The 13,619-nt window shown below is 42.4% G+C and overlaps 1 protein-coding gene across 1 annotated transcript; it reads right to left on the minus strand.

The window, feature by feature from the left end:
- Nucleotides 1-7,936: 7,936 nt before the first annotated feature.
- Nucleotides 7,937-12,690, minus strand: etaa1b (ETAA1 activator of ATR kinase b). The gene is made up of 7 exons (XM_047030101.1): nucleotides 12,420-12,690; nucleotides 11,922-12,047; nucleotides 11,574-11,638; nucleotides 11,176-11,285; nucleotides 9,604-11,024; nucleotides 8,927-9,053; nucleotides 7,937-8,478 (listed from the first exon to the last, which is right to left on the minus strand). Exons 1-6 carry the CDS (start codon nucleotides 12,574-12,576, stop codon nucleotides 8,929-8,931), a joined length of 2,004 nt encoding a protein of 667 aa, XP_046886057.1. The 5' UTR covers nucleotides 12,577-12,690; the 3' UTR covers nucleotides 7,937-8,478; nucleotides 8,927-8,928.
- Between the last annotated feature and the right edge of the window lie 929 nt (nucleotides 12,691-13,619).

Below are 13,619 nucleotides of genomic sequence, written 5' to 3' on the forward strand. Positions count from 1 at the left end.
ATAGCCTGTTATTTGCTGCATCCTAATGGTGGGCCACACAGACAGTAAATACGTTGAGATTTGTACATACAAATAGCATATGTTAGCTGATACACATCTGGGGTTTCCTGTACTGTCCCTCCTCTCTTTCCACCTCACCACTTCCACTTCTTGTCACTCTGTGTGGGAATTTGCCTAAATACTCTCACCAAACTAGCCAAACATGTTGATTAAGTATGTGACTGACACACACACGCACACAAACGAACACACACACTCAATCTTGGGGTCTGAATTCTAGGAATAGGTCTGTCCTGAGCCTTGAGGAGGTCTCCCTCTCTCCCTCTTCGCACATCCTCTGATTTACAGAAAGCAATATGTTCCAGCTTCCTCGTGGTCTCTGGCGGGAGGCCTCCCTGACAGTAAATCTCGATCACCAACACTCCTCCATATGGCTGCATGAAAATTTCATTGTGGAGAGAGCCTGGGGCTGAGGGTCGCAGCTGAGAGAGGAGAGGCAGACACTGGTTAGATGCAGTGATTTGGGGGATGCGTGGTTCTGTGTCGGGGTGGAGGTATCGTCTGCGTTGGAGTGTGTCGTGTGCATACCTGGAGTCTCATAACAACCAGAGATAAGAGCAACGCTACACTGACTTGATTTAGTACCGACAATGGTGTTTCACATTTTTAAGACTTTTGAAATTAGCCGATGGATCTATGTGTGAATTATTTCTTACCTAAAATTGACATTTCCCAAAATATAGGTGTTCAGACAATGAATGACCCATCACATGATTGGTAGAGCCAGGTGGGCTGGGCTGGGTAAGCCTGGTAGTGACTTTCCAAACTAGAGTGTGCACCACTGTGTCCCTGCTAGGATGTAGACACACTAGATGTCACTGTTGCAGCTCTGTGGCTCTGACTCTTCAGGTCATGTAGTCTAGGCTAAAGAAGAATGGAGGAGAACGGGCCCTTTAAGGGAATGCACGATAGATCATTAGAAGACCACAAAAGATGTTCAATGACATGAACTTGAAGTTGACACTACATAATACTGTACATATTCAGTCGCATTCCTTTAATCTGGTTATGATATAAGATCGTTTCTGATGCATGTTAAATCCATGCCCCAGCTTACAATTAAGCGATACGGGTATATTATAATAATAACCCATTTGTTTAAAGGTCCACCAGTGACGCAAACATGATCTATTCACACGTTGTACATAACATATCCTTTAAATTGTATTTGTTGTTTGTTCTGTAGTTTAACCCATTACTGTATGTCCTCACACAGTTGGATGTGGTTGTTAACACACCTCCCATGAGAAAGCAAATATAGATGGATTTTATCAAAATATGTTTTATAAAGTTGTTATGTACATGATCTCAACTTTTGTTGTTTTATTATGTTTCCACTGTAGTGTTATTAGGAGAGAATGATTTTAATATTTTATATGGATATGGGGTAAATGTGATGCATTACGGTTGGCTCATAAATATCCAATATGCTCCTCTAATCCTCTCCGCGTGTAAGTGTTTCTGTGAGTAAGTGTGTTACTGTGTATAGGTGTGTGTTTTTCACAGAAGCAGGGTCGTTTTGGGATATTGTACTGAAGTGTGTCAGTGAACCTTTCAAGACAGTTTCTTGTAGCAATTATGCTGTTGTATGTTTATGTGTATGTATAAAAACATATATATATGTATACACACACACATAAGGCTCACATTTTTTAAACAAAAAAATCATTTTGTCCAGACTACTTTTAAAACCTCCATTTGAAAGGCTAAATACGTAGGGAGTTGAATAAATCATTGGAAGGGAATGCATTTATTATTGAAGTATTACACACCTTGGAGTTGTGACTTTTCTTTGCTTTGAGCTACAGTAGCCGAGATTAAACATTAATTCTCTCCATCTGTGTCTTGGCTGTTTCAGTCTGCACTGAACTACTGTGTAAAGCACTAGCAAACAAGCATTTTTCATCCATGTAACAAACATAGTTACATGTCATTGTGGTGTTCATTTTTGATGCATTAGTTGAGCATTGGGTAGGTGTGTTCTGATAAATGGAGTCATATTATCATTGGTTTCTAGGATAACAGATCGCAAACACACAAAGTAAATCTACAGCTCTGTGCTTAATTGTCTTACCATCAGACGTTCTACCAAATAGTAATTGAAAACATATCCCTGGACCTGGAGCCCATTACAAATACAAACACAGTACATACCTCAGAAACACACAACATAATAACAAATAGAGGAACAACTTGCTACCAGAAGAACATATAAAAGTTCATTGTCGTGTTTGGCACAGCTTAAAGAGAACGTTTTTCCAAAAAGGGAAACAAAATGTTTCAATGAAAGACACTGCACTTGTCCCAGGTTGATTCATATAGTTCATATAGACTTTCTTGGAAAGTCAATTAATCCAGGATATCTTTTCGTCCCAAATGTATCTGAACTTAAACATGAAGTTTAAAGAAAGACATGCACACTCACACGCACAATCAGGTGGCAATTACAAGGCCATACACATGTACCCAACTAAGTTATTAAAGTGCATCATGTTCAATGTTCACCATAACCTGGAGGCTAGTATGGAAATGACAAGGGCTGTAATTGGCAGCTGCATGTGGCCGATAGCACCTGCAAACAACTTGAGGCTTGTCTGTGTAGTCCCGCTGCATTCTTTACTGCGCCACTCAAAACAAAGACTGATCAGTGAGGCAGAAAAAAGCTGGAGAGGGGGAGAAAAAAGGCAAGCTTGACAAGCCATGATTGATGTTCACCCATCACGCCAGGCTTGACACTTAGCCCTCTCCCTCCTGCCTTTACAACAAAGTCACTAGTGTGTGTGTGTGTGTGTGTGTGTGTTCCCACGGAAACCCATCCAATCAATAGAGCAAGGCTTTATGAAACAGGGTCTATGCTTACACTGCTGACGAGTCACAATGCGAGGCGTAGGAGAGCCCATTTCACATGTAGATTAAAATCCCTCCACGGTAACCTCAACTGGGCGAATGTGTACATGAGAGTGTGTGTACATGGGCTTGGTATGTCAAGGTGGTTTGTGTGACATGGGCATGCATGTTTCTACATGGTCGGGTGAGACATCAACGTCAGTCGTGTTTGTGTGTGTGCCTACTGGCCACACATGGTTACATACGTGGCCCAGTGATGATATCAGTAGCAGAAGAAAAAAGGATTCACAACTTAAGTGCCTCGCAGCAAGAAGGTCCTGGGCTCGATTCCTGTTTGGGGCATGTGGGTGCCTGTCGGTGCTTGGGTGGACTTTGCATGTTTCCTTCTCAATAAACCCCTCAGAAACCAAACAGTTTGCTCTCCTGCCTATGTCCCTTCTCAGGACATGATGTGAGCACTTATGGCGACCCCCCCGGGCTGTGCTGATGTAGCTGTCCACAACTCTGGGAAGAGGGACAGCAGGTGGTGTGTCACGATTGATTGTGATCAATAAAGGTTTCTTCTTAATTAACCTAATCTGAACCATCCCTAGATTGTGGATATTTGCAAAACCTACAAAAAAAGTGAGCTAGAATCGATCAATTGAGTTCAACACATCTTCGTTCCATAAATGATGATTACGGGTGTCAAGTGACAATATAATACTACATTGTAAAACGTTTTACCAGGCAAAGATTATACCTTCTCTACGAGCTGGGAAAAGATGTCCCATAAATCTGACACACCATTCTGATGTTAAATGAGAGAGTTCTCACACTTGGTTGGCGCTTGTATAGAAGTAGAACATTTTATTAGCACATTTTCCAGTGTAGGTTGCCTGTTGTTCATGGTTTGAGTCTATTTCACCGACAGTACTGACCGCTTCTACATGATTGAAGCCATTTCAGTGCAAAGTCCATTGGTATCCTCATTTTATCCTCTGGCTAAAAAAGACAGCAAGTTTTCAACTAAAACACCACAGCTCCAACACCAGGAAAAGGAAAACTGAATAGTTGCTGTACGTTATGGTCATGTTGGTGACTAAATGTTCCTGCCACCAAGAAAAGCGTACAAATGCTTTGGAAAAGTTTAAAACAGAATCTTCAAACAAACACACAATGCACAAATCTCTGCCTCTCTTGTGGGAAAACGGGGTGAATACGAGAGGAAAATGGTTCATTCTTCCCTCCAACAGCTGCTAAATGAGCAGCACGGATCTTTCGATTTGCATCTTTAGTTGCTTTGTTGATTTGATAAGGCCTATTAACATTTGGAAACAGCTCGTGTAATTTGACTGGGGACTTCCAATTTGCCTGTGAGGAGCAGACTGCAGTTCAAACACATTCTCTCTCTCTCTCTGTACTTTCTCCCCTCTAACTGTGCTTTAAATCTCGCTAGTCTCAGTGTTGGTTGTTTATGAAAGTCCCAGTAATGGAGGAAGAAGGCATATAATACCTGCAAATGTGAGAGTGCCATTGTATGTCTTTTGTATTGGTATCTACAGTTTTTCTGCCTATCTGCTTGTGTGAGGGTGTTTGTTTGCAGAGTGCCGCTGATCTGATCTCCATTGTGAGCCCCTTTCCACCTCTTTGATCTGCCACGGTCAATTAACCAGATCCAGGTAAACATAGTCCGGACTGTGCCAAAAGCAATAAACACCATCCCAGACTTACAGGTTTCCAAGAACATAAGTATGTGTGTGTGTTTGCTACTCCTCTGTTTTGAGGAAGGAACATGGCTGCCTTACACAATATTCTACATCCAAATACTCAAATGTACACAATTTATATCCATCTCCCAACTACAGGTCCAGTCCCTCAGTTAACCACTAAAAGTAATATGAAGGGATTTTTTTCAAAGATAAATCCATGCCCTTTTGAGGTATTTTCCTCACTTCTGGGGCTAAATGAAAGCCAGATGAGCAATACTGCAGCCATCCCATCATTAGCTTCCACAATCACTCTGGAAACTGAGGTAAGGCTGGGCGTGACCCTTAAGAGGCCATACAGAACTGTCTGCATGTGTGTTTGGGAGACCTGGGAGGTGGGGGAGATAGTAGTCAGGGGAAAAACTTGGGACATCCGCAGAGGGTGGTCAGCTGATAGATGTGTATGTTTGCCAATCTGCTTTTCTCATTGTTGAAGGGGAACCCCTGGCCTCTGCCCATGTGGCCTCACAGTTTTGCATTCTCTTGCATTTTCCATGGTGTTTATATATATGAGTGTGTGTGCGTGTGTGTGTGAGTGTGCTGTGAACAGCAAGTCTGGACAGCTGGGGTTCCACTCAGTTGGTCCCTTTATGCAGTCCTGCCTCACTTAATGAACTTGTGCTTCTGCACAGCAGGAACCATTTTAACTCGAACGCTACATAGCATTTAGCACAAGGCCAACGATCCAACTGTGGGTCTACAACAAAGCAACAGTTAAGTTGACTTTTACCTCGACTACTTTGAAGTAGGCGTTTATTATGACTATGTGATTATAGAAATATGATTTGCAGGGCTACTTTTTATAACAACACTTGGTCTACAACAAAGTAGCTGATCAAAAGCTAATAGCTAACCACCCACCTTTGCTTTTTTCCTCGGGGGAAGATTTGGCACCTCACTGTAAAGCTAAGCAACGAAATTACCTCAGCCTAAACCTGTCAACAGACCATTACAGCCCACGCCGCCTATTATGGGATGTTGAAAAAAGAGCCAAAGCTATTGTAGCGCAAAGGTGTTGGCAGATATAGGCTGGAGGAATGTGGCTGATGGGGTACTGGTTGGCTGGGGTTGGCCATGAGCAAGTTTCTTTTCTCAAAACACGGTTAAGTCTGTGGATTCTTATCAGCACGCTTAATGGAGCACGGTGATGACATGGCGCTGATGAGGGTTCTGATTGGATAAAAGGTTAAAGTACACATAACCAGAGTACAATCAAGACATGGGGGGGAAAAAAACATTCAATCTTAACGATGAGGGAGTCAGCAGAAAGCAATGTTTTAGAAGTATGTTGAAATTGTGTGATGATCCATATATAGTTTCATCTAACTGAAACATGTCCATACTTACATTACCTAAAAACCCCATTCTCAGCCTTTACGAAAGTGTCTCACAGACAACAATAAACTAATCATGTGAACATTTTATTCATACAAAAACCTAATTTCTAAGGCACACAAAAGCAGTTTGTCTGACAAACTAACTACTAAATACCTCTGCAATGCCCCAAACAGTAAAATAAGAATATTCAGTCTCATAGATACATTCTAGACCACAGTGCTCTCTTAAACCACAACCACACACACACCCACATGCTCACACATGGCCTCTGTACAGGGAGTAAGGGAATGTGGCATTACCCCCAGCGGCTTGGTCATACCTGGGGGCCCATGAATGAAGCCCTCAGGTGAAGCGCTGTTGAAACAAATCTAAAGCTGCCTAATGACACGCACTGTGAAACTCTTCACAGGTCATTTACAGTGCTGACAGGCTCCTGCCTATACCCCACTGTATGTGTGTGTGTGTGTGTATGACTGGAATGGGTGTAATGTATGTGCGTGTGAGAATGTAGGTGTGCATGCGTTTGTGCGGTTGCGTTAGGGGCCTCAGTCCTTCACTGCTGGGTAATCTCAAAGGGGCCAGGCTATGAGAACAATGCATGGTCTTCCTCCAATATGGGTCCACAGTAGGGGAAAGCTATCTTACACAGAAACAGAGATAGGGCTGCACAGACATAACGTCTTCAAGACCGACCTGGTTTGATTCTGTTGAGGGACAGGAGGGGGGACGAGTTCCTCGACGAGTGAAAATCATATGGTTGTCTACTGAGTCGTTGTTAAACATATCACATGGCACAAACATGCTGGATAGTAAGTACTTCCTTTGTACTCGTCATTGCTTTACGTTTCTTCTCTGCTGATTACCGGTAAGCAAGATATGCAAACAGCGGTCAGCATGGTTTTCCACTTTACGATCATAAAGACCTACCGTTCCTCTTGACCATGTGTCCTGACAGGAACAAGATTTTGGCACAGACCAAAATCTCCAAAGTGTACAGTATGAATTACATTTCAGAGGGTCCCATGTGGCATCTTCTCTTACACTACATGGGCCAGGAGAGGTGGCATGCAAGCACTTGCCTTGTTTCTATCTTGGCTGATTCTTGTTTCTCCCTAGGTTTCATGAGAGGCCAAATAAAAGGAACACGGTGGGGGATACACCTTGAATCGCCATGACAAACCTTGATGGATTGATGCAAAAGAGTAGAGAAAGCACATTCAATCAAATATTATGAATACTTGAAATATTTACTTTGTCCCAGCGGCCTTAAATAAACATGTGAGTCACAACTACAGACAGGGTTGGTACAGCCATGTGCATACCATCCCCAAAGTTACAATAAGTCAATTAATGTCTGAAACAATCACTCCTGATCTGCGAAATCTCCCCAAAGAAAATATCCATATTAAAAATGACAGCTTCAAATAGGTACCATGGAAACATAATGGGCGAGCTATTACTGCCTTACACCCGACTAACAGTCATAAATCATTCGCTCGCCACAAAGCCCAGCGTTGTCCTCCTCCGCTCTGATTCAATAATCAGAAATTGCTCTGTGTATAGCGTGACGAGAGAGCGCTGAAACACCCATTCTTCTGTCGGGCTGCTGAGTGTTGGCTTTCCGGGGCCAGGCTACGGGGATCCTTCAGCGAGCGCGATATTGTACCTGCTCGACACCTGTTGGCCTCGCAAGGTTTCATCAGATAGTTGAAATAAATGCTAGTCATCATCATAACCATAATCATAGTCATAAAACAGCCTTTTATGCCTGTGCCAAATTGCCCCTGCCTTCTGATTTACAGTCCGTACGATGGGGAGAAAGAAGGCCTAGTTAAGCCTATGCCTGGTACCTTGTGTGATGTAGGACACACATATACACATACATATGGAAATTGCAGACAAACCCCCCCCCCCCCCCCCCCCCCACACACACGTGTTATAACTGAGAGCACATCTCTTACTGCCCAATAATAGCTGGATTGTGGGTATGGAGAACACAGAATTCTCCAGTAAGCACAAAGACAAACGTTGTCCCACAGAATCCTAATACAGCAGGTGTGAGAGATGAAGGGTCAGAAAGGAAATTCATCTTGATATTAGTCTCACATGAATAATCCCTCATTTCTAATAGTATGGTCCTCATACGAAAAAGAGCTTCGAGTCCAAATAGCCAACAAACAATGAATCAAATTAACTTTTCAACAATCAGACCTGTTTAAAGGTCTTCATGGCAAAATCACCCATCACAATGAATGTTAATTTCTCTCAGTACTTTTTCATAAGGCCATAGCCTTACAGTATGCATGTGTGAACACATGAATTGAAAGGTAAGATGTTTTGATCATATTTTAATAGTCATTTAGTCAGACCCTTAGATGGCATAGATAGCATATTAGCTAGACAATAACAAAGATGCAGACTATTCCTACTTTGGCTAGGGAGTGGCATGATGGAGTCTTTAGCTTGGTCTTCTTTCTGGACAGTGCTATTTTAGAACAAAATGAAGACACAGAGCATAGTTAAGAACAACACAAACAAGAGACATTGAAAACTGTTGTGTTTTGCTCCATTGTAACACATGATTCAAGTAATAAATCATATCAACACTATTTTAAAGCCTAAATGCAGGTTCAGGTACATGTAATACTGTAAGCTTTACTCTCTGCGAATGGAACACTATGAAAGTCTAAGATTATAACATTGTACAAATAACTATAAAACAGGACTAGCTCACCCATTTTTTTATTTTGTGCACACCTTTTCCCAAACTAAAAATCTGTAACTATGTAATACTGCAGACACTTTGGCCCCACACAAATTTACCAACCATTTACCAACTAATTAGTTATTAGCATTAGGCCAGAGAAAGATGTACACAACCCACTCATGGTTAGCAATCATACTCAGTAGTATCTGGGCCTGGCCCAACGCACCATCAACACGACGCTCCTCCTTGGTTCTGGGCCTGCATCCGTGTTCTTCTCCTGGCTATCGCCTCCTGCTTCTTCCTCTCAATCTCCAGCGCAGAACACTTCCCCGCCATGCCACTTGTGACAAAAACTTAAAAAATATATAAATAAATAAAAATGCAAAAATATATATAGTTCAAACAAATATAATATGCTAGTTGTGTAGTGTCGCTATGTAGTATTGTTTGTTACTGTGTAACAAACTGATGTTACTGACTAATGCGATAAATGCTTTTCTTTGTTATTATGTGTTTTACTCCCATCCCCCCTGTGTATTTTGTATTAGTAACCTATTATATTTCTATTGTTATTTTAATCTGGACCGCTGTAATGCTGCAATTTTACCTTGAAATAAATACAAGACCTACTTATCTTTTTAAAGCATAATCAAAAAAAAAAATCTAGTATGACAGTACTAAAGGACAACCTCCTTTTAGAACCCTTATTCAAACCCCATTTGCTGATCAAACAGGGGTTTCTCAGGTTCCTGTGGAAAGTAGATAACATCTACAATAAACATCCTGATTGGGCTAATGTGCTCTTTGGGGCCAGCGTCTAATGCAATATCTGTACTAACGTAGCACAGGTGCAAGGGGAGTGGGTGGCTGGGGGGGGGGGGTTGAGAACTGAATAAAGCTTACCTTTGTTGTTCATGGTTGCAGAGTCGGACAGATGTCTCTTGAATGATGCATGATGGGAGTTGGAGTTCCTGGCCAAGACTGTATGTGGCTGCATAGTTGTCTTATTGTCCACAGACTGGAAGGTAGCACAGGTCCCATGGCTTATTGATCCCCCACCAGGAGCACTAGTAGCCTGGGCGAACATGCCCCCCCCACCACCTGAGGGGCTCTGAGTCACAATGGAACGGTTGGCAGCTTGATATGGAACGTTCCATAACTGGAAGTTCTCCGTTGGGATGCTGGTTCCCGGTGCAGAGTTAGAACGGATGTAACTGCATGACCCTCTGTTCACAGACCGATCTCCATCAATGATCATGGGCGTGGACATTTTTCGCTTGATTACGTCGAATTGTTTCCGGCAGTCAGAGCTGGTCGCGGACTCTGGCTGACTGTAGGAGATCCTCTCCACCTTGTCACACACCTGGTACAACAGTTCATCGTCATCCCCCTCGTCCCACTGGGACTCGGAGTCGAAAAGGGACTTAAAGTGCACGTCTGAGACGTCCTTTAGAGAGTTCTCTGTCCGCTGGTCTGAAGTCACTGCAAAAGAAGAGCCTGGCGTGGCTGTAGAGCAACCCTGATCAAGCCTTTGAGTTAAAGGCTGGGGTTTTACTAGAGTAAGGCACGTTTTGGGTACTTCTCTGGTGGCAGACATCTTGCCCGGGAAGTAGGGATTGGGGTCTAGCTTGAAAGTGCTTCGGTTGGTAGTCTTTGGTTTGGGACACAGCCCTGTAAGGTTGCTTCTGCTGGCTTGAGGGTGTACAATGGACACCTGATCAGGACAGTGCACACTTGTAGGCCTACATGTAGTTATAACTGGAAGAGATTCTGTAGCAAGGTAATTTTTGATAGTGCATGTTTGTGAGCTGGGTTTGGGTGCCACTTCCGCCTGTGGCTCAGAGTTCATCTCAAGCACATTTGAGTCATTGAGGAGGTCATCGTTCTCCCAGTCATCGTCAAAAACGTCCGCTTGGACCGACGCACCTATGGAAATCCCGTCCACTTCACCGGGACATGGTACAGGACCAAACTTGACCTCTGACCTGTGGGTGGCGAGGTGGGATACCCCAGGCTGATCCTTCATGTCTTGTGAATAAGAGGACGCAGATGAACCCTGACTCAGACGGCTGCTAATTTGCTGAGTCGGCCCGTCAAACAGAGCATGTAGCTCCTCCTCCGCTTGCTGGGACCTGGAGGACAGACTGCGTTCCTCCACGCAAACGACGGGCAGAATCTCACCGGATGAGCGTCCGGCTGCTGTGTTGTGTTTGCTGAGGTTATTGAGGGTGTTGTTTCTTTGTTCAAGGCTCTCTTTGTCTTGCTGGTGCATACTGATGTCAAACTGCTTGGCCAGTCTCATGAGGTCCTCCACATTGCTTTGCCTTTGAAGTCACGAAAAGAAATGTGGTTTCATAATTTATTTTTTCAGGTTTGGCACATCACTTCAGGAAATATGACTGTACTGAAACATGAATACTATCTTTGTAATCATTGTTAGGGCACTCATTGGAATGTCTTTTGTTTTGTACTTACCGTGTTGACTTCCTTTTGACACTTGGTGGACGGGCTTCAGGGGTACAAGGGACAGCACTGTCCCCAATCCACTGTAACAAGGCTGACTCAACACTGGTAGGTTTGGTATCCTAAAAAAATACGTTTAGACTCTAAAAAGCTGCTGGAAATACTTTACAGTCTATACTATATGTTGAAGATACAGCTAAAGTGAAGAGAAACAAGAAAAGTTCAATTTTCAAGAGATCGGTGATGTTTGATTGTATTTGGTGTCAGATTTTGTGACAAATTTGATAGAAAAAACTTATATTACTAAACCAGGCCTATTAATTAATAGGATTATGCTTCATAAGACTCAATTAAACATGCACAGATAAGATAGTATAAACAGTAAGTTTTAAAATAACCAATTTACTGACCTTTGGAGCAATGCGATTGACAATGTCTGAGATCTTGACAACTTTAGTTTCTCCGGGCCCTTTCCCTGTTAAATACATGTCACATAAAAAAGTGAGGACATTTTTCTTGGAAGAGTTTGTTTTTTATTTGTTTGTGTGTGTTACAACACTATTGTTTTGTAGATGGGGGTCAGATGGCTGAGCGGTTAGAAGGTTGTTGGTTCGATTCCTGGTCGTGCTAAATGACATTGTGTCCTTGGGCAAGGCACTTTACCCTACTTGCCTCGGGGAGAATGTACCTGTCCTTACTGTAAGTCTCTCTGGATAAGAGCGTCTGCTAAATGTAAATGTAATGTTTTGGTTTGTTACCATTGTTTCCAGAAGGTGATGTGGGGTCCCATATGATGTCATGCACCATTTCTCCATCACCAGGGGAATCTCCACTATTCAAGTTGGTGTATCCTAGTCTTCCTCTGCACCTGGGGGTCTCCAAAACTAATGAGATCAATGTTTAGAAAGATGTGTATGAACACTCGGTAGTTAGCTAACTATTGAATCAAGCATGACATTTGTTTGCTTCATGCATCAACTTTGCAGAACCCAAACAATGACAAGTCAGAAGTATTTCATCTAATTGTAGGCTAGGTATACAACTGCCTCAAGTGATTTAGTTAAACCTTGCATGCTCATGAGGAAGACGGTAAAGTTAGCCATCCATTCCTAAGCCGCTATTTGTAGCTAAACAACTACACAATTGTTGACAAGACGAACTAAATTAGTTGAGTTAACCGGTTGGCTAAATAACCTGACTTGAGATAACTCAAAAACTGGGAAGCTCATTTGGTATGATTCCTGCAACAATCTTACCTTTGGGAGAACTTGAAGAGTTAACGCATGGTGATAGTTGGGTATGTTTAGTTTTTTTCCTTGATTTGTTCGATCTCGGTCTGTTTTTAGAAAGTGCATGATTCCACATTTCACTGAACTCACTCCTGCAAGCGTCATGCTTTTTCCGGTCGGTCATTATAAATCGTCCTGCAACATTATTTATCTTGTCTATTCATTTCGTTAGCCGATTTTTAAAGTTTGTTGTCATTGTGTTCGTTCAAGCAAGTCGCCATTTCTTTGATGACGACCCATAGTACGGATATCTGATTGGTTACTCCCGTCTCGCAGTCTATGGAAACACGCGAGAGTAAGAAAAGGCCTCCGAAGCTGAGCATTTTGTTAAAGCTGCGTCTGATCTTCACTAAACACCACTGAGAAACTCTGAAGTTAAATAGCTAGAGCATTAAGGAGTTCACTATTAAACTGTATTTTTACTATAACTTTAGCACATTTCCAAGTCCATTCCAAATGTTGCGTTCCCTTTCCCATAGGCTACCAGTAAGCCTATATTGACTGATGATTGAATAGGAGCTCCAACCTCTACCTCTCCTCTGATCTGATCTCTTAGCAAACATGAGACAGACATGGCATTTCCTTCACCCCATTGATGTCATCTGTCTCCATGACATTGCACAGACAGTGGCTGCTGCCCCATTCAAACATCACCGATGACCTCACATTACAGGGTCACATTGTATCCATGCATGATATTTCCAGGTCATACAACCATCACCAGACCTAAGAGGTAAATATTCAAATGAAGGCTGCCGAAAAAAATGGTATATTTAAAGTGAGATGAACGAAACACAAAGGAAGCTAACTGAATCATCAAGAAAGTATTTCTTTTTGTGTGAAATCCAGAAATGCACGTATTTGTTACTAACCCTCCACCAGGCATGATGATACTGGCTTTCCACTCCTTGAACACTTGTAATACCAGATGCTGTTTCACTCTTCACACATGCACACACACATACGCACACACACATACACACACACACACACACACACACACACACACGGTCAGAGTTTCCACCAAGCTTTCATCCTCAAAGTATTACTGTACTAATAAAAAAACAAATGCAAAGTGTTAAACATTTCATTCGTATAGTTTTGTGAAATCCAACGTATTATCCCCTGACAGTAATCAAACGTGTATTTACAGGACATGGGAGGTTT

Source organism: Hypomesus transpacificus, chromosome 11, assembly GCF_021917145.1.
Source record: "Hypomesus transpacificus isolate Combined female chromosome 11, fHypTra1, whole genome shotgun sequence".
Lineage (NCBI taxonomy): Eukaryota > Metazoa > Chordata > Actinopteri > Osmeriformes > Osmeridae > Hypomesus > Hypomesus transpacificus.